The sequence below is a fragment of the Arachis hypogaea genome, chromosome 3, assembly GCF_003086295.3.
Source record: "Arachis hypogaea cultivar Tifrunner chromosome 3, arahy.Tifrunner.gnm2.J5K5, whole genome shotgun sequence".
Classification (NCBI taxonomy): domain Eukaryota; kingdom Viridiplantae; phylum Streptophyta; class Magnoliopsida; order Fabales; family Fabaceae; genus Arachis; species Arachis hypogaea.
This window is the reverse complement of record NC_092038.1, coordinates 37,753,388-37,778,848: the sequence shown is the minus strand read 5'-3', so window position 1 is coordinate 37,778,848 and position 25,461 is coordinate 37,753,388. Positions and strand designations below refer to the sequence as shown.

General features: G+C 31.6%; 2 protein-coding genes across 3 annotated transcripts; both read left to right on the top strand.

Annotated features, from left to right (window-relative positions):
• The first annotated feature begins 2,611 nt into the window (after positions 1-2,611).
• Positions 2,612-10,148, top strand: LOC112790306 (zinc finger protein BRUTUS). Of its 2 annotated transcripts, none has more exons than XM_025832636.3 (14): positions 2,612-3,159; positions 3,731-3,940; positions 4,783-4,977; positions 5,097-5,407; positions 5,584-5,812; positions 6,131-6,299; positions 6,419-7,654; positions 7,742-7,913; positions 8,027-8,248; positions 8,329-8,466; positions 8,827-9,061; positions 9,182-9,241; positions 9,534-9,605; positions 9,755-10,148. In XM_025832636.3, exons 1-14 carry the CDS (start codon positions 2,836-2,838, stop codon positions 9,890-9,892), a joined length of 3,711 nt encoding a protein of 1,236 aa, XP_025688421.1. In that variant the 5' UTR covers positions 2,612-2,835; the 3' UTR covers positions 9,893-10,148. The 2 variants fall into 2 exon arrangements, with proteins under 2 accessions (XP_025688421.1, XP_072088924.1); XM_072232823.1 differs by having other exon boundaries at positions 2,615-3,396.
• Positions 10,149-11,305: 1,157 nt separating this feature from the next.
• On the top strand, positions 11,306-12,603 carry LOC112790305 (uncharacterized). The gene is made up of 3 exons (XM_025832635.3): positions 11,306-12,217; positions 12,307-12,379; positions 12,472-12,603. Exons 1-2 carry the CDS (start codon positions 11,633-11,635, stop codon positions 12,376-12,378), a joined length of 657 nt encoding a protein of 218 aa, XP_025688420.1. The 5' UTR covers positions 11,306-11,632; the 3' UTR covers position 12,379; positions 12,472-12,603.
• Positions 12,604-25,461: the final 12,858 nt, after the last annotated feature.

The window sequence follows — 25,461 nt, the reverse complement described above, 5'->3', positions numbered from 1 at the left end:
AGACATTTTTAATACTTAAAAAAAATTTTTAAAATTTATTCAAATGTAAAATAATTTTTATCGATTAAAAAAAATTAAAAGATAAAAAAATAAGTATATTTTTTTAAAAGCCAATCTAAACTAACCCTTAGTTTTGTAAAATAATAATTCAATAATATATTTTATTTTATATTTTTAAATATTAATAATTAACTGATAATAAAAAATAATAAATTATGATAACTATGTAATATTTTTTTAAAAAAAACAAAAGTTTTTTTTCCCTTTCCGGTGGATTCTAAAGCCTAACAAATGTGTTTTCCACAGTCCACACCATGAATGCAAGATCCCACCAAGATTGAAACGATTCAGATACTAAGAATGTCAAGCCAACAATATATGATACATTTCAGAATATATATATACACACACCCAGGAATATGATGATCTTGTTTTCTGCTGGAAGTCGTGTAATATTCTAAAAGCTTAGCTTACACAATTATATACTTAGGTTACACCTCAATTTGCTTAAAAATACAGGAAGGTTAGGAAAATAATAATTTAAAATTATTTTATTTAATTTAATATTTATAATTTTATATATATACTATTTATAATTACATATTTATTTATTATATTTAATATTATATATCTATTTTAACAATAATAAATAAATACACAATTAAATTATTTTAAATTAATTTAAATTATTTTTATTCTCTTATAAATAGTTTTTTTTTTAAAATATAACGTAAGAAACCGAACTTATGAGATTTTCGATATATCCATTTCCTTAATCGAATATAATTTGCAAGTGATATTTCATTTTTATTGAAATGTACTTTACTTTATTTCATACATTTTCGTTTGTCTTCTAGCATTTATCATCATTTCAAACCTCATGTTTTTGACCATGAAAGAAACATTCCTAAAGTCTATCATCATTCAGCTCTTCAAAGAACCTTTCAAACCCTAGCCTTTTATATTTCTCTTCTTGTAAGGTTGCGTTTCGTTATAGACTTCGCCACTAGCACGTGTGTATGGTCACCATTCTCGCTGCCGTAAATATTAATGTGGTATTATATTTATAAGTATTTTTATAATTAAATCTAATTAAATTGATATAATAAATCTAAAAAAAATTGTGCACATATATTATTATTTTTTTTATTTTTTCTGTATCATAAACTTTTTTGTTAGAAAGAATAAAAATTTATTAATATAACACAAAATTTTGTATATAGTATAAATTTTTTTTATATATAACACATAAATATTTGTATATAATATCAAAATTTTTATACATAATACATAATTAAATTTTTATTGTAAATATATTTTGTTAGTTGAGTGAATCAATATTTTAATTATGTAGTCTTTTAAACTATTTTATACTACACATTAAAATTTTTATGCTATGCACCAAAATTTTTGTATTATATACCAAAATTTATGTGATGTGTGTATTTTGTTAGTTGAGTGTAAATATTTTAAGTATGTAATCTTTTAAAAAATTATGTTGTATACTAAAATTTTTATATTGTGCACTAAAATTTATGTGATGTGCATACAATTTTTATACAAACAACAACAACAACAAAGTCTTGTCCCACTAAGTGGGGTCGGCTACATGAATCAAACGATGACATTGTGCTCTGTCATGTATCATGTCTACAGAGAGATCGTTTACATGTAGATCTCGTTTGACCACCTCATGGATGGTCTTCTTAGGTCTTCCTCTGCCTTTTCGCCATTTGTCCATCTTCCATCTCATCCACCCTCCTGACTGGATGTTCTATCGGTCTTTTTCTCACATGTCCAAATCACCTGGGACGCGATTCAACCATATTTTTCACAATGGGTGCTACTGCAACTCTCTCCCTTATATCTTCATTCTTTATTTTATCCAATCGCGTATGACCACTCATCCATCTCAACATCTTCATCTCTGCCACACTCAGCTTATGTTCGTGCTCCCTTTAGCCGCTCAACACTCCCTTTATACAATTTTATACTCTAATTTTTTAAATATTTATAAAAAAAGTTAAAGACGATAACGATAATAATATCGAAGAATGAAGAAATAAAAAAATTACAACAAAAAAAGAGTTGTCTACATAAATACGAAAAAGAAAAAACAAGCAATAACTTAATCGAAAACTTTATAGGCACTTGGGTGCCTAATTTTATTATAAATATTATTCAAAAAATTTTATAAGTTTGAGTTTTAACTTTTAAATCAATAAACAATTATCATATAAATTTTAATATAAATAAAAAAATTTCAAGAACTAATATAATTTATTATTTTTAATTATTAATTTAATTTTTTAATTTAATAATTTATTAATGTATTTTTAAATCACATTTTTAAATAACGACTAATTCTCTCACATTTCTTGTTAGCATATTAATATCACGGCGTAAATTAATTTCTTATTCTTAAGTGCACAGATGAAAGTAGGAATTAATTGAGAATTTGTTAATTAATAATAAATATAAAATACGAGGAAGGTGGTGAAATGTCCAGCGTGGGAAATGGATGTGACGTGGCATGGGGCCCACAAGCATTGGGTTGGCCCCTCGGTCGCAGTGGCAGTGGTATATCGCAGACACTCCTCCCCTTATCGGCATGAACCCCGCCTTCTCCTGGTCGCTCCCACCATCATTTACATTTTTAGTTTCACACACAAACACAACAAACTAACAACCTCTCCCTCCATAAACACCCTCTTTCTCTCTCGCGCTCCCTTCCCTTTCATGTGTCACACACACTGCACGCCAATCTTCCCCGCAAAATAAATAAGCTCCAACAGAACAGAATTCTCAAAGGAATAACGAAAGGGAAAATAACACATGACGACGCCGTTTTCGGCGGGGCTGAAGCACTTGGATGGAGGCGGAGGACTGGCGGTGCTCTCCAATTCCATCGACAAGGTTGATTCGTCCTCCACTTCCTCCTCGACGGCGCTCAGTGGCAGCGTCAAGTGCTCTAAGCTGGTAGACTCGCCCATTTTGATTTTCTTGTTCTTCCACAAGGCGATTCGGAACGAGCTAGACGCGCTGCACCGTCTCGCCATGGCATTCGCCACCGGCAACTCCTCCGATATCCAGCCTATCTCCCAGCGCTACCATTTCCTCAGCTCCATGTACAGGCACCACTCCAATGCCGAAGACGAGGTGCAAATCTTGCCTTCGGTTTGTTTTTTTTCGGAGTTTTTTCGTTTTTGGACTGTGTCTTTGAATTCCCCTTGCAGATAGAAATGGTGTAGAAAATTAAGTTTTATAGCTGATTACATTTTTCGATACAGAATCCAAATGGTGCTCTTGTTTGTGTGTTCTCTGTCTCTCTGCCATTTCCTCTTCATATATTTAGGTCAAACTGTGGTCTAGCTCAATGAAAGCTCATTTCTACTGGTATGATAACTAGCTTCAATATTTATGATAACAGGGGGAGCAATTTCGTAATTGCTGCCGCCAGCGATTATGCTTTTCTAGTTTTTCATGTCCGAAATCGCTTGATTTGTTGCTGTGTTTCTCCTTAATCTTCTATTATTGCTCTTGGAAAGACTTAGTAGGAGGAAAAAGAAACAGGTGTTGTTTAGCAATTTCTTAATCTTCTGTTATTGCTTTACTTGACACCTTCATACTTTTGGCAAAGAGTATTCTGTTAATTTGTCTGCATCAATCCTGTTCGGCTATGGTTAAAGCTTTTGAACATCTGAGTGAAATATATTATTCTGGAATATAGGTGATTTTTCCAGCCCTTGATATACGTGTGAAGAATGTTGCAAAGACATATTCTCTTGAACACAAAGGTGAAAACAATCTTTTTGATCATCTATTTGAGCTGCTAAATTCTTCCACCCACAACGATGAAAGTTTTGCTAGAGAGTTAGCATCCTGCACAGGAGCTTTGCAGACGTCAGTTAGTCAACACATGGCAAAGGAAGAGGAGCAGGTATAAGTTTGTTTACTAGTCCTTACCTTGAATTTCCACTTGGACCTTATAAGATAAATCCAGATTAAGGCAATAGCAAAATGGACTTACTTTTTGACATTCTTCATCCTAAAGGTACTAATGTTGCTTCTTTGATTAAACAAGACATTCATTAAAATGATGAGAAAATGACAGGCTACAAAGAGATTAGAGAATAAGGGATCCTCCTTATTCTAAAAGGAATTTAAATACTATTCTTAAATCTTGGAATGTGGGAGGATGCCAAATTGGCCAATGTGGTGGAACTTAGAGCCAAATTAATCTTATGATGAGAGGTTTAATAAATTCTAGGACACGTGTTTTTATTTTGGGTTTTAAAAATTATTTACTTCACTTGTCCAGTAGAAATGACCCAATACAGGAAAATTTTTGTGCCCATCCCTTGTTTGGACTCGCGTTGGTTCTGAGCATAGCATGGGGTTTAGGGGTTGTTGTATTAAATAGCTGGCCAAATGGGATGATAGTACCCTTAAGTTTGGGGCTCAGAGTGATATGGTGCCATCGACTAACATCAACACATTCAAATTATTGAACCTTTAATGTGATATTAGTAAATATGACTAAAGCCAAATTTACTTATTAACTTTGTACATTACTTCTATCCAAAAATCTTTAAGCTGTTAACATTTGGTCTGGTAAGAAGTATTTTCTATAAAACTTACAGCTAAAGTTGATTTCAGGAAGAAATTGAATTAAGAATTCACGTATATTCCAATGCAAGGGGAATTTGTAAAACTGAGTAAGTAGAAATCCTTTTGGATGTGTCTGAATTTAATTTTCTCCCTTTTCTTGGGTGATATCAGGTATTTCCTTTGCTTATTGAGAAGTTCTCTCTCGAGGAGCAGGCATCTTTAGTTTGGCAGTTTCTTTGCAGTATTCCCGTGAACATGATGACAGAATTTCTTCCATGGCTTTCAAGATCCATATCACCTGATGAACGACTGGATTTGCAGAATTGCTTAATCAAGATAGTTCCAGAGGAAAAGCTTCTTCAAAAGGTGTGGTTTTAAATTTTAAATTCTGTATAATGCATTGCTGATTCCTTTTCTTGTTAATGTTGCTTTATGGGTTGAAGCTGATATGTGATTATAATATATACAATTCTTGCTTATTGAAGGTTATTTTCAAGTGGATGGAAGGGAGAAGCAGTGTTAACACAGTTGACAGTTGTGTAAAACATTCTCAAGTTCAATCTAGTAGTAGCCCATCAACTGGAAAAAGGAAATATTCTGGATCTACCCTGGATGACTCTGATGCCATTGGATCACATCCTATAGATGAAATATTGCTCTGGCATAATGCAATTAGAAAAGAGCTAAGTGAGTTAGCAGTGGAGACCAGAAAGATACAATGTTCAGGGGATTTTACAAATCTATCCTCTTTTAATCAAAGATTGCAGTTCATTGCTGAAGTTTGTATATTTCATAGGTATCACCTTAGTGTAGCTTACCCAATTATATTTCTTTTAAAAATTTCCATACTTGATTCATGGTTCTGTATGTATTTTTTCTGCAAACTTATAGTATTGTAAATCTGATGTTATATGAATAGTAAAGACAACCTTCCATGTCTGAAATATTGATTATTTATTACTGGGAATGCAGTATTGCTGAGGACAAAGTTATTTTTCCAGCAGTAGATGGAGAATTGTCATTTTTTCAGGAGCATGCTGAAGAAGAAAGCCAGTTTAATGACTTCCGGTGTTTGATTGAAGGTATTCAAAGTGAAGGAGCAACATCTAATTCAGAAGTTGAATTCTTTTCAAAGTTATGCTCACATGCTGATCATATAATGGAAACCATAGAGAGACATTTCCATAATGAAGAAGTTCAGGTGAGTCATAAATGTTTATGTGATAATGTTTGGAGGTGTTTGTTGGACATTCGGAATTAGTTAGCAAATTTGATTTTATTTGGCAACATAAAGATTGATATATTTGGTTTGTGGGATATGCATCATATGTTCAAAGTTGATAAATATGGCCAATTCTCGTATCTATCAGTTAATTAACCGAATTTTATCATAAGTGTGACACTGAGTTTTTGTTTCATAGTGCATAATTAAATTTTATTCTGTGATTTTGACAAGATAGTTGCAACACAAGTTACCTTTCAAGGAACATTAAATGCGCTTAATTGATCTATTCTGTAGGTCCTTCCACTTGCAAGAAAGCACTTTAGCTTTAAAAGGCAATGCGAACTTCTGTATCAAAGCTTGTGCATGATGCCTCTGAAATTGATTGAGCGCGTTCTTCCATGGTTGGTAGGATCATTAACTGCAGAAGAAACAAAGATGTTTCTGAGAAACATGCAGTTGGCAGGTTATATGTCTATTTTAATATATTTGCCTGCTTAAAGAAATGAAATTTCACAATTTCTTCCGACAATTTTTCATCCAAAAACAAATTTCTATATCTGACAATATCCCTATCTGTTTCAGCTCCAGAAATGGATTCTGCTATAGTTACACTCTTCTCTGGGTGGGCTTGCAAGGCTCGTATTGAAGGTCTATGTTTGTCTTCCGGTGCGTCAGGTTGCTGTCCTGTTCAAAGACTTTCTGATATTGAAGAAAACATTGCTTGGCCATCCTGCGCTTGTGCTTCCGCATCATCTGTAAGAGATTGTTTAGTATTAGACAAATCAGATGGGAACAGAAAGTCATTCAAGCGAAACCTATTAGAGTCCCACAACCATGGAGATATCACTGAAAATCCAGAGACTGAAAATGTCCAAAAACAATGTTTTGCTACTCGGTCTTGTGTGCCAGGTTTAGGAGTAAACAGTAACAATTTGGGGTTGAGTTCTATTTCTACAGCCAAGTCCTTGCGGTCCTTGTCTTTCAACTCTTCTGCCCCATCTCTTAATTCCAGTCTTTTTGTATGGGAAACAGAAAGCAGCTCATCTGATGTTGGATCTGCACAAAGACCAATTGATACCATATTTAGTTTCCACAAAGCTATACGAAAAGACTTGGAGTATCTAGATGTTGAATCTGGAAAGCTGAGTAATGGTGATGAGATAGTTCTTCGGCAATTTAGTGGAAGATTTCGTCTTTTATGGGGCTTATATAGAGCTCATAGTAATGCAGAAGATGATATAGTATTTCCAGCATTGGAGTCAAAAGAGGCACTTCATAATGTGAGTCATTCATACATGCTGGACCATAAGCAGGAAGAACAATTATTTGAGGATATTTCCTGCGTTCTTTCTGAGCTTTCTATGCTTCACGAAGCCTTGCAGATGAACCATATGCCAGAGAACTTAAGTGAAAGTAATTTTAGAACATCTGATTCCAAGGGTAGTGAGAATATTAAAAAGTATAATGAACTCGCGACTAAGCTTCAAGGAATGTGCAAATCCATAAGGGTTACTCTGGATCATCATCTTTTCAGGGAGGAGTGTGAACTGTGGCCATTATTTGGGAAACATTTCACTGTAGAAGAACAGGACAAGATAGTGGGACGGATAATTGGAACAACTGGAGCTGAAGTTCTCCAATCAATGTTGCCATGGGTAACTTCCGCACTTACTCAAGATGAACAGAACAAAATGATGGACACATGGAAGCAGGCAACTAAAAACACTATGTTCAATGAATGGCTCACTGAATGCTGGAAAGATAGTCCAGCACCTATAACACAGATAGAAACATCAGATCATAACACTTCTCGAAGAGGTTTATATTGAGCTTTAGTTTCTTCCATGTTTTATGGAAATTGTATGATAGATATTAATATTATAGATTGGTATTGTTCATTCTTAGGTGCTGAATATCAAGAAAGCTTGGACCATAATGATCAAATGTTCAAGCCTGGTTGGAAAGACATATTCCGGATGAACCAGAATGAACTTGAGTCAGAGATCCGAAAGGTTTATCGTGATTCAACTCTTGATCCAAGGAGAAAGGCATACCTTGTGCAGAATCTGATGACAAGGTCTGTATAAGTGAGCATAATTCTCTGGTTTTATTTAAACCTAGCTTTATTTATAGCACCTTGCCTTTTCCTCATGAACATACACTCATTGATTAGCTATTTGTGTACTGTAGTCGTTGGATAGCTGCTCAGCAGAAATCACTGAAAGCCATAACTGAAGTAGCATCTAATGGTGAACAAATAGAAGGGCAGTCACCATCATTTCGGAACCCTGATAAACATGTGTATGGGTGTGAGCACTATAAGAGAAATTGTAAGCTACGAGCTGCATGTTGTGGCAAGTTAGTTACTTGCAGATTTTGTCATGACAATGTGAGCGATCACTCAATGGATAGGTAATTTTCTGATACGATTTTTTTTTACTTTATGGTAGACTGGTAGTACATACATCTAACCATCTGCTTGATTATTGCAGAAAAGCAACATCAGAAATGATGTGTATGCGCTGCCTGAATATACAGCCGATAGGGCCTAAATGCATGACACCTTCATGTAACGAACTTTCAATGGCAAAATACTATTGCAACATATGCAAATTTTTTGATGATGAAAGGTAATTTTTTGTTCTTACTTTAAATCCAAAATCTTTAGAATTAAAATTTCTATTTTGTTTCCCATATGTGTGGAATCAGAATAAATGCCATGGGCCAATTTGTTGCTTGAAGTTTACAATTTATTAGTGTTTTAGTGGCAAAAGTTACACCATAAAGCAATTTGACTTGTGGAGGTTTCAGAGAACAGATTTCGTGAGACAAAATCACCTCTTCTCCTGAAAAGGGAGGGATAATCCGAGGATATATCAATATTTCGAAAAACATAAATTTAATTCTTTCAGTACTATCACAAAGAAATGAACATATTTATACTTAATTACCTAAAGTTGTTATTTATTTATTGGATCATTCATTTTCAGGAATGTATATCATTGCCCATTTTGCAACATATGCCGTGTCGGACGAGGGCTTGGGATTGATTATTTCCATTGCATGAAATGCAATTGCTGCTTGGGCATAAGATCACAATCACATAAGTGCCTGGAAAAAGGCTTAGAAATGAATTGCCCAATTTGTTGTGATGATTTATTCACGTCAAGTGCTCCAGTTAGAGCTCTGCCTTGTGGCCATTATATGCATTCTGCTTGCTTTCAGGTCTGTTTAACATGCCTATTATAGAGTCTTTAGTTCCCTCCCTAAACAAAAGGGGGGAAATTATATAAAATATCTCAAAGATTTGTGGATTCAATCTTATACTTCGTTATAATATGTTAGGCATACACTTGTAGTCACTACACATGTCCGATCTGCAGCAAGTCATTGGGAGATATGGCGGTAAGAAGATTTTCTTCCATTTAATATATCTTTTTGCATTCATTGAAGTTTTCTGCATAATTTAGTTAAATTAAACTCTCATTTTTGCTAAGCTTGAACAAAGTAAATCCTGGAAGGTATTCACCAAGTTATAACAAATCTATGCTAATATTATTTCCTTTTCTAAATTAACAAAACCAAATTTTGATTACCATATCAACCATTTGTGGGGGTCTCAGTTGTACTCGTTGAAGGGTATTGGGTTGGAACTATTAAGGATAAGCCATGCTTAGCTGTTTCTCCGTCTACCCAGGTTTATTTTGGCATGCTTGACGCACTATTGGCTACTGAGGATCTTCCTGAAGAGTATAAGGACCGGTGTCAGGTGAACACTTTTTTCTTGTTACTCTTCACTTCATTCCTCTCCAAAGTTAATGTGGATTCTACGGAAGAAAGCAGTGTGGTATTGAAGTTCACCAGCAAATAATTTTTAAGTATATTGCAAGTTAACTAAGTTTTGTAATGGCAATGCAGGACATACTCTGCCATGACTGTGACAAAAAGGGCACTTCACGCTTCCATTGGTTATACCACAAATGTGGATTTTGTGGCTCTTACAATACCCGGGTGATTAAGGGTGAGGAATCAAATTCCAGCTGCTCTTACTCTTAGTGTGCTAATTTTGACAGCGTGTTTGTAAATATTTGTATAGCCAAACCAAATTTTCCCTAAAACCAGGAACCAACCTGGTTATCGTTTGGTCTTATACATAATCTGAGTCACTTCCATGCAGACATTTTAGATCCTTTTATGAGCTGTCGTAAGCTAGAGTTTAGAGAGTAGAGATAGAAGCACCTAATTAGTTAATCATGTAGCGCTGTGTACAGATCATGTTCAATCTGCAATGTAAATTCTTGCATTCCATCCATCCTCGTTTCTCTTTATCATTAACAGCGCTCTAATCACGCTAAGGAATTCTTATCCAACTTCCCTGACTAGTAGGCGCGCATTGTGATATTAAAAATATTTCTTCAAAAATTGATCTAACACATCCTGTCTGTCTCTCTCTCTATTGAGAGTTGAAGTGTGCAAAAATAGGAGGTGGCACCTGGCAACGCCATGGGTGGTCCACTCAATCGTTGAGTTGGTGGCTCAGAAGTCAGAACTGTTGTTGCTACGAAATTTCCACATAATCTCAAGAACATTAGGGCCTCTATTTTGAGGATTCTTTTTTTTTTTTTCCCGGAGGTGTTTGTATTAATAAAACGAGTTTAAAGCGAGCCATGGCAACGGCAAAGTGTCTGGTCTTGTGTGTTTCACTTCCAACTCGGTGTGAGCACGAGCCATCCCTTCAGCATCTTAATCTTATTAGCTTCCGATCAACCTGGCTCCTAAATGATTCTTCATTTAGCAGATATTCGTGTCATTGCCTCTTAAATAAATACTCACAAGTTCATCACAATTGACTAATTAAAAAATAAAAACTACATTGCGGCATTCACCTGCACACCCACGTATTTGTAACGCTTACATGTCCTACTATGCGTCACCACATTTTTAAAATCAATTTCAATATATAAATTCAAATGGCATGTCTGTTTTTGGTGCTGAAATAAAAATAAAGAAAAGAAGAAACAAATAGCCTAAGCTAAATCACGCTGCAATAGGTGCAGCTAAGTCTCAGGAAGTTGAAGTCAAGCCTCTGATCACAATTACTTTGAGGTCCAATTTTAAGTGTTTGTTTAAAAACATTAAAAAAATAAAAAATATCTTTTTTTAGAAGTTGTAATTTGTATTTTTTTTTTAAGTTTTTGTTTTGAAAAAAAAGATATTTTTTATATAATAAATAAATAAATAAATTTTTTATATCTTTTTATCTAAACATAATTAATAAATAAAAAGATTTTTTTACAAAAAATATCTAAATATAAAATTATTTTTATTTTTTTATAAAATTTTTTAAAAAAATAACTCAAAAAAAATTTTTTTAAAAGATGACCAAACAAATCCTAAATCCTCTTCAAATGGCATTACTAAACACAACTTAAATACCTTTAAATTACCAAACAATCCATGCGCCATAATGCGGTTGCTTTATCTTAGGAATAGAAAGCATGTTGTTTGGCAAGCCCAACTCGAAGGGAACGTTACCTCCCTCTCTTTCTTCCAATGAGGCATAGACGCATGTATATATAAATATAAAGAGATGAGATGAAGTAAGCTTCGCGGGTGAGTTTCCAGACACAACACAATACAATATCAATCACTCAACTCCTCCAACCCAAAAATTTCATTCTTTCTCTTTCTCTCTCTTTCTCACACGCACACACCGCTAACAAAAACCAAACCTTTTCACCCCTAAAATTATTAATCGATCAAGTGTTTCCCACAGTGTACGAGGAAGGAGGAATCATGGCTATGGGGCCAGAAAGATCCAAGGCACTGCACAACTTCTCCATGCCCTGCTTGAAATGGGGACACCAGAGATTCCTCCGCTGCGTCAAAGTCCCCTCCACCGACGACCACCATCGCCGATCATCCCATCCCGACCCGCCGTTTCTCGCTTCCACCAAGCGCAAAGCCACAGCCACCGGCGACATCGACAACATCGATGCCGTCCGCCAGAAGCTCATGGTGGATCTCAAAGACGCCGCCGATAAGCTCAAAGTTTCAATCTTTGAGGAAGGTACCGTCGCCAACACCACCATCAACAACAACCACGCAAGGCCATGGAATCTCAGGACAAGAAGAGCTGTGTGCAAGTCGCCGCCGCCGACGCACCGTGAAGATCAAAAACACAAGAATCTTGATTCTATCCCTGAAGCTATGGTGGTTGGTGTGGGCATAGAGACCCCCAAAAAGATAACGGAAGAAAAGCCCAAGTTTTCTGTTTCATTGTCCAAGGCAGAGATTGAACAGGATTTCTTGGTTTTGCTTGGGACCAGGCCTCCACGGAGGCCCAAGAAGAGGCCTAGAATTGTGCAGAGGCAACTTGATGTACGATATCAATTATGTTTTGTTTTGCTACTTTCAAATTATGAGCTTTGTATTCTGTCTTGAATGTGTTTCCCTTTTTATTGTTTCAGACCCTTTTTCCTGGATTGTGGCTCAGTGAGGTCAGTGCAGAATCTTACAAAGTCCCTGATGTCCCTGAATGAGGTAAATTGGAGGAATTGCATGCATGCAGCTATGAATTTTAATTGAATAACTAAGTGGATTGTTTCTCACTAATTTTTTGGTCCTTCATGCAGGGAATCATATGATGCCAATGCTTCTTGCTGACTTTTTTGTCTTACAGTGTCACATAAATAATGGTAACCACCAAGTTGTCCATGTAAATCACAACACTGAATGCAGTACCAATGAAATCCTTTTGTTTTGCATTTTGTTATCTCAACTTTAGCAGCTTGTACATTCTAATAGACTGATTCTATACATAAACTAAACTACTACTACTTGCTTTGGAATGCCTTCAAGAAACGGAAATAATGCTTTTTTGGTTTCTCTACTTTGTGGTAGAGCTGCTGCTGTTCCAAAAAATTTGGAGGTATTGAGTTTCTCTTAGTCTGTCAGAATATTGGTCTTACTCTGTTTGGTGGAATTTTGTTAGCGATCCACATGAGTTTATTCTTCCTGAATGGGCATTATAGGTCAATCTACCTGAACAAGTTAAGAACATATACCCTATTAATATATTTACTAGAGTTATTTATGGCACAAATTTTATCAATTATCAGTTATGGATAGAGAAAGTTGGATTTATACTCTTTGCACTGGTGAGTTTAAAACAAAAATGTTTCGGAGCATAGTTTGGGAGTCACAATTTGTCTTTTTTGGCTTTTGTTTTTATTCATTAATTACTACTGAAATAAATATATAATATTTAAATACAATAAATGTATAATTATAAATATTGCCCATAAAATTATAGATATTAATTGAATAAGATAATTTTATATTATTCTCTCTCTAGCTTTCTCTAGCATTACTCGGTTAACTCGGTTAGGACATTAATGATATAGTTTGTTTTTCTGAGATCAATTTGAATAAAATAATGATATGGTAAAAGGTTTATCCTTTTCGCTACCAAATAAAGGGTTGGCTTGGAGGAGTTAATGCAGTATAAATGGCTAGTGATAGATTTGCTTTGGATAACCAAAACAATCTAGCGGAGAAGTTTAGCTAGAATTATTAAATATTAATATGCAATCATGTCAGAGCCAAATGCATTGCCCAAGAACAAACCATTATAAATGGAAATAAAATAGTGTGACATAAATGAGTTGGATTAAGGAGTCTTTTCCATGATTGAGAGGCAAGACCAGGTGCCCTAAGAAAGGAACAGGTAAGCTGTTTTGTTTGTTGGTGAAAATAGTTCAGAGTTTACCCGGAATTAAATACCTACTGTGATTGTGTTTCCACTCAAACTGTCAGATAGGAGTAGGAAAGCAATGTTTGGTTTGTCTTATGTTTGTTATAGGTTTAAGAGTGAGATTTTTTGGTCACCATGATTTCTTGGTTTCATGGATAGATTCTTATCAACTGTGGTAGAATTCATGTCGTCTATACAGGTGATTGCAAGTGCATGTTATGCATGAAGATGCTGTTAGCCAATCTCATTAGCTAGCTTGTCTAAGAAACATTGACATTGTAGGTAAACTTTGAAAGCTACTCATAAATTTAAATAAATAGAACCAATTGTAGACTTTAAGTTCATAAACTTAAAATGTGCTGAATTCATAAAAGTGAAAAAAAGGAGAGAGGAATATGGAAATGAGAATGCACATCAATACATGATATCAATCTCCTGATTTCCCCTCAAGAATTGGCGCTTGATACCCCCTAGAATTAATAGATGAGATTAAGCATCAATCTTAAGATAGTTCATTTAGGATTGCACGAAAATTAAGCATCTTTTTGTTAAAGGGTGCGATTGTATCTTATTTTTAGTTCATAATAAGTTATTAAACATTTTTAATCGACTTGGGGTCAATATGAAATATAGGACATAATTCACGCTCTCTGACACCCTCATAATACAGGTAGTTTTTTTTTTTTTGGTTGATAGATTTATTCCATCCTAGGTTACACAACATACATACTCACACACACTACTATTATTAACATGTGATGGGTTTATATTCCTTACTGAGGATTCGAACCTAGGTGCAGTACCCAACGAGGCAGGTGATGCTGCCATTGATCCAAGGCCTGGCTCCTACAGCTAGTTTTTGGTCTCGCATTAAGTTGGTTGGTAAATGGGTTTGTTTAAGGTTATATTGGGTTGGGTTTGCAAAGTATAGTGGGCTACACAGGTCATGAGGGACGGGCCAACAGAAAAAATAAGTTCAACTGTTGGGTCTGGTTATTCGGCCCTACCCATGTGACCATGTCCAAAAAAAGTTTAACTCTTGTGATTCGCGAACCAATTTGGATTAGTGGGATACAAAACAAAATCTATTATTATTATTAGGTAAAATATAAGGTACAGATCAAAGTTTGAAGATATGCTACGTGGCAAAGTATAAACCATACATTCTAAAGCTACACTTTTCACTTAAAACCGTAACTCTTCACAAAGAAAAGCGTCACCTAATGGAAAAAAGTAAATTAGAAGATTTAAGGGAAGAAATAATTAAATTATCAAAATTAATAGATCAAAAATTAATTATTTTAACCAATGTTAATTGTAATGACACCGAATTCTTAAAATCAATACAAAATAATTTTTCTCAAAATCTTTATTTTACTATAAGTTTTATTGAAGGACTTCAAAAACCTGAAAAAACTTATTTTTCACACGGAATTTCTAAAAAATGCTACCATAGAAATGATTTCCCACATCTTTATCATACTTTTAACCCACAATTAAATTCTATAGTAGATATGCTTGAAGAAATATTAGTATCCATAAAATTTCAAAGAAATAAGGAAAAAGAGAATCCCAAAGAAGAAAATTTTCAAAATATAATCAACATAACAGACTTAAAAGTAAAACCACCATTGAAATTATGAATATTGAAAAAAAATTAGAAGAAGTTACAATACTTTTTAAACAATTAAAAATGGCTCAAGAAAATAATATTATGGAACATGGTTTTCAAATAGAAGAAGAATTAGTAAATTCTGAAAATATAGAAAATGAAGATCACATTCTAGATTATTCAAGTGACGAAGAACCAGCAATTCCAATACAAGTAAAAAATGAAGCTGGAACATCTAAGGATAATCAATCTCAATTCAAATGGGAAACAGGTTTTGATAATTATGCTTTTAAAAAAGGGTTTATAAATAAAGATTCAAAATATACAAAAATACCGTCAAAATACGTTCCTAAAATCCAGGAAATGGAAGGAGAAAGAATGCTCGATTTAGACTGTAAAAAGAACGAAAAAGAAATTTTCGAAAACTGGTTGAATTCCTTCTTATTAGAAGCCTTTACTAATCCAAAACTTAGTGAATTGTCTGGAAGAGACATTTGGAATTACATAGGGTTTCATACTAAAGGAACTATAAGAGATTATATGACATCAATAGAAAACCAAATAATAGAAGAATTAGAAACAAAAACAACAGCTTATGATAAGATATTATATATAATGATGATTCTATATAAAGAATTTTTTGGAAAAGATATTATAGATCATAGACAAGAAGTCTATAATAAAGAATATGAAGAAGCAAAAAACCATTTAGCTAATATTCAGATATATGATTTATGTAATGTGGAGTCTTATATATGTGAATATAGAATACATTATTACAAATTAAAAGAAGAAGATAAAAATCATTATCTTAGTATGTATATAACAAAACTTTCATATCCTGCTTATGAATTTATAATGGGAAGATTTATAAGAAAAATAAATAGAGGGACAATTGAAAATAATTTTGGTGGAGCAACCTCTGCAATAAGAGAGGAAATAAAAGAACGTTGTACGCAAGAAGCAACTCAAAAAAGATTTGCAAATATAATTAAAATTTGCTGTCAGGATAATGAAGAGATACCTCAAAAATATGGTCTTAATAAAAATTTTCAAAAAAAAGAAAATATCAATTTAGAAAAAGAAAATACTATCCAAACTGGAGAAAAAAGAGATATTTTAGAAAAGAAAATAACTATTGCCCGAATAAAAAAGAAAATTGTAAACGTTGGTATTGCCAAGAAGAAGGATACTATGCAAATGAATGCCCGAAAAAGAAGGATAAAAAGGATCTTACTAAACAAATAGAAATTGCTAAGTCTTGTTTCATGGAACCATTAGAAGAATCTGATGATAACTTAGACTATATTTTTGAATATGTCTCGGAAACAGACTCAGAGACTGAGTAATAATGCTACATTTATTACTATAAAAATAACAGAAAAGTTTATAAATGCTTTCATAGATTCTGGAGCAACACAATGCTTTGCTAGTTCAAATATAAAACTTGATTGGAAAAAATTAAAGAAACCATTAAGAGTTAGAATAGCTGACAAATCAATATATAAAATTGACCAAAAAGCAGAGATGGTTGAAATTTTTATTCAAAATTATAGGTTCATTGTTCCATCTATATATATGTTAGATTCTGGAATGGATTTTATCATAGGAAATAACTTTTTAAAGCTATATCATCCATTCATTCAAGAATTAACATATATAGTTTTAAAAGCCCCACACAATTCTTCAATAAATCAAAAATCAAAACATATAAAAATACCGACTACTACTATAGATAGGATCTTAAAATTTAAAATATTCTCTATATTGGAGACATGTTATTTAAATTTATACTTTCAAATAAATATCCCAAAAAATAATCTTGAAATAAAGATAGAAGAACTTTTGGATAAAATTTGTGCTAAAAATCCTTTAGATATTAAAAATACAAATAACGAATTAGTAAGTATTAAATTAAAAGATCCTACAAAAGAGATAAATGTTCCAAATAAAATTCCTTATTCCGCAAGAGATAGAGAAGAGTTTTCATTAGAATGTAGAGATCTTTTGGAAAAAGGAATTATAAGATTAAGTAAAAGTCATCATGCGGCTCCAGCCTTTTATGTCGAAAACAATAATGAAATTAAAAGGGAAAAACGAAGAATGGTTATTAACTATAAGAAGATGAATGAAGCAACAATTGGTAATGCTCATAAACTTCCAAGAAAAGATTCTATTTTAGAAAAAATCAAAGGAGCAACTTGGTTTTCATCTCTTGATGCAAAATCAGGATATTGGCAACTTCGTTTAGACGAAGAAACAAAGAAATTAACTGCTTTTACTTGTCCAACAAAAGAATCAACAAGTGTGTTGCTCTATGAATAGAATGTATTACCATTCGAATTAAAACAAGCCCCAGGTATTTATCAAAGATTTATGGAAGAAAATCTAAAAGAGTTAAATGAATTTGTTTTAGTGTACATTGATGATATACTAATTTTTACAAAACAGGATAAAGAAGATCATCTTCAAAAATTATTAATAGTTTTAGAAAGATGTCAAGAAAAAGGATTAGTTCTTAGCAAAAAGAAAGTAAGAATAGCAAAACAAGAAATAGAGTTTCTTGGATTAATTCTATCCACTCAAGGAAAGCTAAAACTTCAGCCAAATGTCCTAGAAAAGGTAAATTTATTTCCTAATAAAATAGAAGATAGAAAACAATTACAAAGATTTTTAGGGTGTATAAATTATATTTCTGATCAAGGATTTTTAAAGAATATAACAGAATACACTAAAAGCTTATTTCCAAAAATAAGTACTAAAAAAGAATGGAAATGGGATGAAAAAGACAGTATGCAAATTCAAAGGATTAAAGAATTATGTGAAAAACTTCCAGAACTTTATATCCCAGAAGAAAATGACTACTTAACAGTAGAAACAGATGCTTCAGACATAACATGGTCAGGATGTCTAAAAGCTAAGAAAGCTATAAAAAGTTTGGAACAAGAAAAAGAATCACTAGATTCTAAATATTCCCCAAAGGAATTACTTTGCAGGTATATTTCAGGGACTTTTACTCCAACAGAACAAAGATATACCACTCATGAAAAGGAAACTCTAGCAGCAATTAAATCTCTTAAGAAATGGAAAATTGATTTACTACCCAGAGAATTTACATTAAGGACAGATTCAAGTTACCTAACAGGTTTCATACGATATAATTTAAAAGTTGATTATAATCATGGACGATTGGTAAGATGGCAATTATTTTTGTTACAATATCCAATAAAAATTGAATATATTAAGGGTGACAAAAATGTTATTGCAGATACATTAACAAGAGAATGGAGTTCGTCTACAACGCATTAGATCAAGAAATTCAAAAATATGAGCAAGAACTCGAAAAATGTAAGCATTGTCAGCAAATAAGGACACAGATCCAATCTCTCAAGAAGGCCATTGAAGCAATGAAATCAACACAACAAGCAAAACCATCAGAGTTCAGCCAGCTAAGCATGGTGGACAAATCAGGTGAAGAAAAAATTTCAGAAAATAAAACAATTGCTGAAATCATTAAAAAATCCACCCAAGATAAAAAAATATTATGTAATTTATAATGGCCCCATGAAAGGAGTATATGATGCCTGGAAAAAAGCAGCACCATTCACACACCAGTCAAGGATAATTCATAAAGGAGGGTTTCTAACACTGGAAGAGGCAAAGAAATCCTTCAGGGAATATGAAGCTCTCCATCCAGAGCAAACCCTAAAAAGAGCAGATAAAGCTCCAATTCAAACCCAGAGAACAGGGATAATAAGAAACATTCCTACAAGGACTGAAATCAAGGAAAAGAAAAGGGTCTGTAGATCAAATCTCAGAGAAACCCTTAACATAGTCCTGAATTAGACTGAAGAAAAAAGGGCAATTTTGGGATATTATCCTATTGCCAAAAAACAGCTAACAAATCTGGTTATATTTCCAGATGCTTCCCCATCTGACACCTATCAGTTTTTCCAATATGGATTAATTGATACAATTTTAATTTTTAATGATCTAAAAATTATTAGTGAGTTTCCTGCAGGATTCGTTGATGCAGTAAAGAGATTTAAAAATATGATTGACAATGTAAATCCAAGGGATATATCCCTAAAATTTACAAACAGTCAACCTATTTTTAATGAAGAAGAAGAATGCTTAGTTCCAGCACACCAAGTAATATTCATGTCCGTCTTCCCAGGAAATTTTCAACCAATTGATCAGATTCAAGACTTAACAATTTACAGTCATGAAGGAAGGCTAGCCAGCACATTAGTAAGGGTCTTTGAAAGAACTCAAAAAATAACGAAGGAATCTCGCACAAGGATTAATTATAAAAGTAGAAATACTTTGCTTGTGTCCAGTAAAAGAAATGAAATTGAAGAAAGAGAGATGAGACTCTTGGTGGAATTTGAATCAGCATTTTATAACTTATCCGGACTTTTAGAAAAGCTCCCTGAAGGGATAAAGAGGAATCTTGCTATTTGATAAAAGACAAAGAAGACCACAAGTGCCAGCTATGTGCCTCAGAGTTATCTGAAGAAAGCAATAATGAAACGGAATTAACTCACATGATGAAAGAAGATGACAATGCATCTGAGGGTCACATGATAAAAGAGGAGGACAGTGCATTTGAAGCATCTTTTAACATTATTGCATAATGACGTAAGCACTTAGGTTATAGAGCACCAACAATGTAGCTGGTGCAAGAGAACAAACAATGACGTAAGCAATGACGTCATAAGAAGGGTAAGGATGGGAATTGTCCATCAAACCCAACTATTATAAATAGGTTGCTTAGGCAATTGAAGAGGCATCAGACAATAGAAAGCAGGAGGCTAAGAGTACTCATATGCTAGGAGAGTAAGGAGGAAGCTACCAAGGCGATTCTATAGTCTAAGGAAGAATTCCATTAGGAAAAAATTTTCTAATCAAACGTCCGTTGTCCATTAGCAATATAGAAATTTATTAATTTAAAAATAATTTTTTTAGTTTCATCATAAACAGTATTAACTTTATTATACTTTTTCTAAAATTTAAACAGTATTACATTTTTTTAAATAGTATAAATAATTTCACATCTTAATAAGACTGATAATTCTATTTATTTTATTATAATCCTTTGTAATTAGCATAGTAATTTATAAATTATATAAATTTTTAAAAAATATTTTCAAACCCAATTGCTTACGTAAAAATTCAAAAAAAACTATATTTGAATTTAAATTTAAAATTATAAACATAATATTTTAATTAAAAATTATAATTAGATTTTTTTTAAATAAGTACACATTAAAAATTAATAACTAACTTAATTGTATCAACAATAATTCAAAGAAGAAATTTATAACTTTATGACATTAAATATTAAATTAAAAATTATCAGAATATCAACGGTGAGAATCAAATTAAAAATAAAACCACAAGTAATAACCAAATAACTTCAATTTATATTTAAAAAAATTCTAAATTCCAAACATAAAAATCGAAAAGAACCAAAAGAAAAATAACAACTCAAGAAAAGACAATGTTTCCACCAAAACAAACATATGCTTGGCATTATTCTATTAGATAGACTCTAAAAGAAATTCCAAAACATGTGCATCCAAATTCTCAAGTTTCTTTCTCAATCTTGATCTTCTTGCAAGTTGAGGTATCTCCTTCCACCTTCAAATCTTCCGACTCTGAGGATAGTCACTTAGTTGGTATAATAGCACTTTCCAACAATTCAGATTCATCATTGGCCGCAACTTCATTGGAGAATTCAAGCAACAAATTCTGTACAAAAAATCATGTTAAATTAAAGACTTCTTTCTAACCTTTGATTTTATCTCACTAATATTTTTTGAATAAAATTAAGATCGAATTTTGAGAGAACAAACAAAAAAAATTATTTTTTGAACAAATACCTTAGTACCTTATACTTTCTCCCCTTCAATGATTGTGGATGTCTTTGAAATTGGAAACAAACCACCGATGTAGTCAACATCCTAAAATTATAATTAATTATTATTTATAAATTAGATACTACTAATGACCAAGAAAACAAAAAATAAATTAATTTTTAGTAGAAATACACTTATATATACTCACCATTTGAATAGGGTGAGCCTCTTTGAATTTATTTATGAGATACATATTATTAGTCATCTTCTTAACTTTATAAGAAGGTGAAAAATATGAAATATCATATATTTGAACTTCAACGATGAAGAGAAAGATCTTATCAATTAGGTTGAGTAAAAGTGTAGGTGTATCTGATAGATCTCCTTTCTACAGGATATTACATAATATATTAATAATAAATAATATAAAAAGTACCAATAAAAATATCTTCACTAATGCTTTTAGAAATAAATATTGGTTAGATCTTACCAATAGGAGTGGATCAAGTATTTCTACACAGCTCTCTTCCAAAACTTGTTTTGCCTCTTTGTCAAAGACTACATAATATGCACAGTCGAATCATTAATGACACCAAGCTTTATTTAATACCTGCTTAAAAAAGAAAATAACATAAGAAAAAGTTAAATATAGACTTATTTAATATCTAATCTAATGTACATAGACTTTAATTTAAATAAATAAATAAATAACCTTGGAGTCATGGATAAAAGGATATTAGTAGAAAACTCGCGTCTTCATCGAGTCAAACCATCTCAATTGAGTATGGCAATGGAGAATTTCTGTAACTTGATAGTGTCCATAACCATATCACTCGTATACGTACACACAAATTGTCGATTGTAGGATTGATGTTAGCAATTTTGTGAATATCAGCCATTGGAATAAATAGGGAGATTTTGGATATATGTAAAGAAAGTGATTGATGTACTTTAAATTGTGGTGCTTTACATCTCTCATAACTTATCCTTTTATAGTTGCATCATAACTAAGCTTTTTAAAATTTGGTTGACTTTAATTTAAAATTTAAAAAATAACAAACTAAGTAAAACAACCCAAATTTAAAATTTAAAAATAACAACTTAAATAAATAATAATTTAAAAATTCTAAACTAACATAAATATTTATTTATTGTAATATTAGTATGTAATAACCGAAGAATAATTAACGTAAATTTTTTTAAAACTCTAAATTTCTTTAAAAGAATTTATGTAGCTGCAATTTAAAAAAAATCAACAAAATTTTAAAAAATTATGCTAAAAAGAATTAACAGATTTTTAAAAAATAGTGTTAAAATATAAAAAAGAACAATCTAAATAAAATTTAAATAAAATTTAAAAAATAACAAATTAAATAAAATAATTTAAAATTTAAAAAATAACAATTTTTATAAAATAACCCAAACAAATAAAACAATTTAAAATTTTAAAAATAACAACCTAAATAAAACAACCCAAATTTAAAATTTGAAAATAACAACCTGAGCAAATAATAATTTATAATTTATAAATATAAATCTACAAATTTCTAGTGATGACACATAAGCAAATAAACTCCCAGACTCAACGTATGAGCGCCACGTCAGCAAATGAACTTCCCATTTGTATTACTATAAAGATAAAGATTTGCTTCCAGTGGTATCTGCTTTGCAACTAGATGTATCGAGAAAACTTCTAGAATTCTCGAAAATTCGAAACCATGTACAATTATATGTTAGTTATGTTGAATTAATGTAATACGTTTGTTTCCGAATTTCGGAAACTAAATTATGAGTTATTTAATATTTATAATATTTATTTATAATTTTATTTTAAAAATTATTTTACAAAAAGATTAAAACAAAATTATGAGATTTTGAGCATAGTTATAACTGAACTGGTGATCGAACCTGTGAAGTTATTGGGTTATTGGATTATTAGTTCAATCGGTGGGTTATTGGTCGAACCGGTTAATCTAGTATAATTAAATAATTATATAAAATTTAATTATTTTTATTTATTATAAGTACTTTTATTTGTTTTTATAAAAATAATTATTATTTTCAAATTTTAATATTTTATTAATTAAATTTATATTTATTGTATTATTATATTATTATAAATAAAAACTTACATACAGTTAATTTTTATGTGAAGTTGATATTTAAAAATAGTTAGATGATTTGACAAATTTAATTAATATCATCTAATGATTTTTAACTATCAACTTCATATGAAAACAACTGCATGTGAGTTTTTACCTATTATTATATATTACAAATATTTATTAAAAAAATAATATTAATAGATATCATATAATCATAAAAAAATAATTTGTGATTAATAATTTTTTTGTTTATCTTTTTAATATATATATATATATATATATATATATATATATATATATATATATATATATGTGCTTTCTATAGTGGCGTTGATATTATTGTGACTATCATGACTAGGATAGATACACATGTCATGAATTTGAATTCAACATTTAGATTTGACTCAAATTTGAAGGTCACTAATAGAATTAATTAATGTAAAGTTACCACAGTAAAATTTTCTCTCTCCCAACATCATGTATTGCACAACCATTAACCCAAGAAAATACAAATTAATCCAAATCCAACCAAAATAAAACTATATCTTCTTCTTTTTCCTTTTCCTTTCTCTTTCCCTTTTCCTTCATCTTCAACTTTCAGATTATATTCCCAAACACATTTTAATAGACATGCTATTTCTATATAACAAAATATCATATTATCAGAGCATATGACAAGCAATTATTGAAAAAAAACAAAGAAAAATAGTAAGAAAAAGAACCGCAAGATATTAGAAATTAATAATTCAAGTGGTATTGAGCTGTAACAATTTTGCTTTCACCATATTTTTCTCTTCCATCTAACTTTGATTCAATTTGATTCACTTTCACTAGTCACCAAAATCATATCTTTCTCACTGTTGGGATCTTTTTTTCCTCAAAATCAAAGAACAACAACTAACCGAACACCAAACTTTGAAACCATTCAAAACTAACACCATAACTCTCTTGTTCTGGAATTCATCTAATGCCATAATTACTCCCTTCAAAGGTCAACCTTGCTAGCCAATTAGTATCATTCACTACCATCCTGTGTGACGATAGAAGAGTTATTGTGATACTAGAGGCCGGTAGATTAAGGCGGCGTTCACTGGGCGGTGATCATCGTGGAAGCTAGAATGTGTTTCACTTAGGACAGCTCAGCTGCGATCCTACGATGGAAGAGAGTTTCAAAACAACCATACTTGATGAACCCAGTCCAACACCATAGACTTTTTGGTGAAGCTTTTTTCTATCATAATTTGATGAAGCTCTGAGTTTATAACTGATTTTTTTCTAGGACCCTCCAATTTAATTTTTTTTCCTGCTTGGTCCATATAGTGGAATGCTCATACGAAAAAAACGTTTTGATGACAAAATTATCCATTTGTCATCACAGTAAATATTTAAAATTTACATATATTAGCATTGAAATAATTTTTCATTACCGTTTTAGAGGGTGTTTCTCGCTATAATCAACAATGACATGTGTCACTTCTCTACTAGTTGATTAACCACTAGGCACCTTTAGGCACCATATCCTTAGCCACCAGAAAACTGGCCATATATATATATATATATATATATATATATATATATATATATATATATATTAATAAAATTTATAGTTAAATAAAATATAATTGATTTAAAAATAAGTAATTTTAAAATTAAAATTAATTGAATATAAGTATAATAAAAAGTTACTATATGTATTATAATTGGGATATATGTTAGTAAGAATGAGTGTAGCTTGGTGGCATGAGAGTTCTTCTTGCAACCTTGGCGTAAGAGGTTCGAACTTTTGGAAAAATTTTCAAAAAATACAAAGCTTTGACACTTGGCACGCTGGAGCATGGTGGGCTTGCAGAACTCATATGCGTGTAGTTTCGCCTTTGGTTGGCCGAGCGGTTCGGTCCGGAACAATTTTGTCCGATTCATTCCGGTTCTCAACCTTGAACGGTCCTACCCCTGGACCGGACCGGTATAGGATCCGATTTATCGATTTTTCGGTCGAATTGGCCGATCCGGTCCAATTTTGACAACTATGATTGAGTTTAAAATTTATTAAAATTTATATAATTTTTATAGTTATTAAATATTTTTTATTTATAACAAAAAATTTTATATGATTTATTGTGAATATCGAGCTTCTAAATTTTTATTTTATGAATAAAGAAAAATTAATTTAATTATTTTTAATTTTTGAATTAGTGTATTTATTTAAAAATAATTTATAAATAGATAATTAAATAATATTTTTAAAAATAATTATTGTTGTATTATATTTAATTTTTAATTATTACATTATC

Coding starts and splice junctions, on each gene's coding strand:
- LOC112790306 (XM_025832636.3), top strand. CDS start 2,836: ATGACGACGCCGTTTTCGGCGGGGCTGAAGCACTTGGATGGAGGCGGA. Junction 3,160..3,730: donor ACTCCAATGCCGAAGACGAG/GTGCAAATCTTG, acceptor TCTGGAATATAG/GTGATTTTTCCAGCCCTTGA. Junction 9,606..9,754: donor AGTATAAGGACCGGTGTCAG/GTGAACACTTTT, acceptor ATGGCAATGCAG/GACATACTCTGCCATGACTG.
- LOC112790305 (XM_025832635.3), top strand. CDS start 11,633: ATGGCTATGGGGCCAGAAAGATCCAAGGCACTGCACAACTTCTCCATG. Junction 12,218..12,306: donor TTGTGCAGAGGCAACTTGAT/GTACGATATCAA, acceptor TTATTGTTTCAG/ACCCTTTTTCCTGGATTGTG.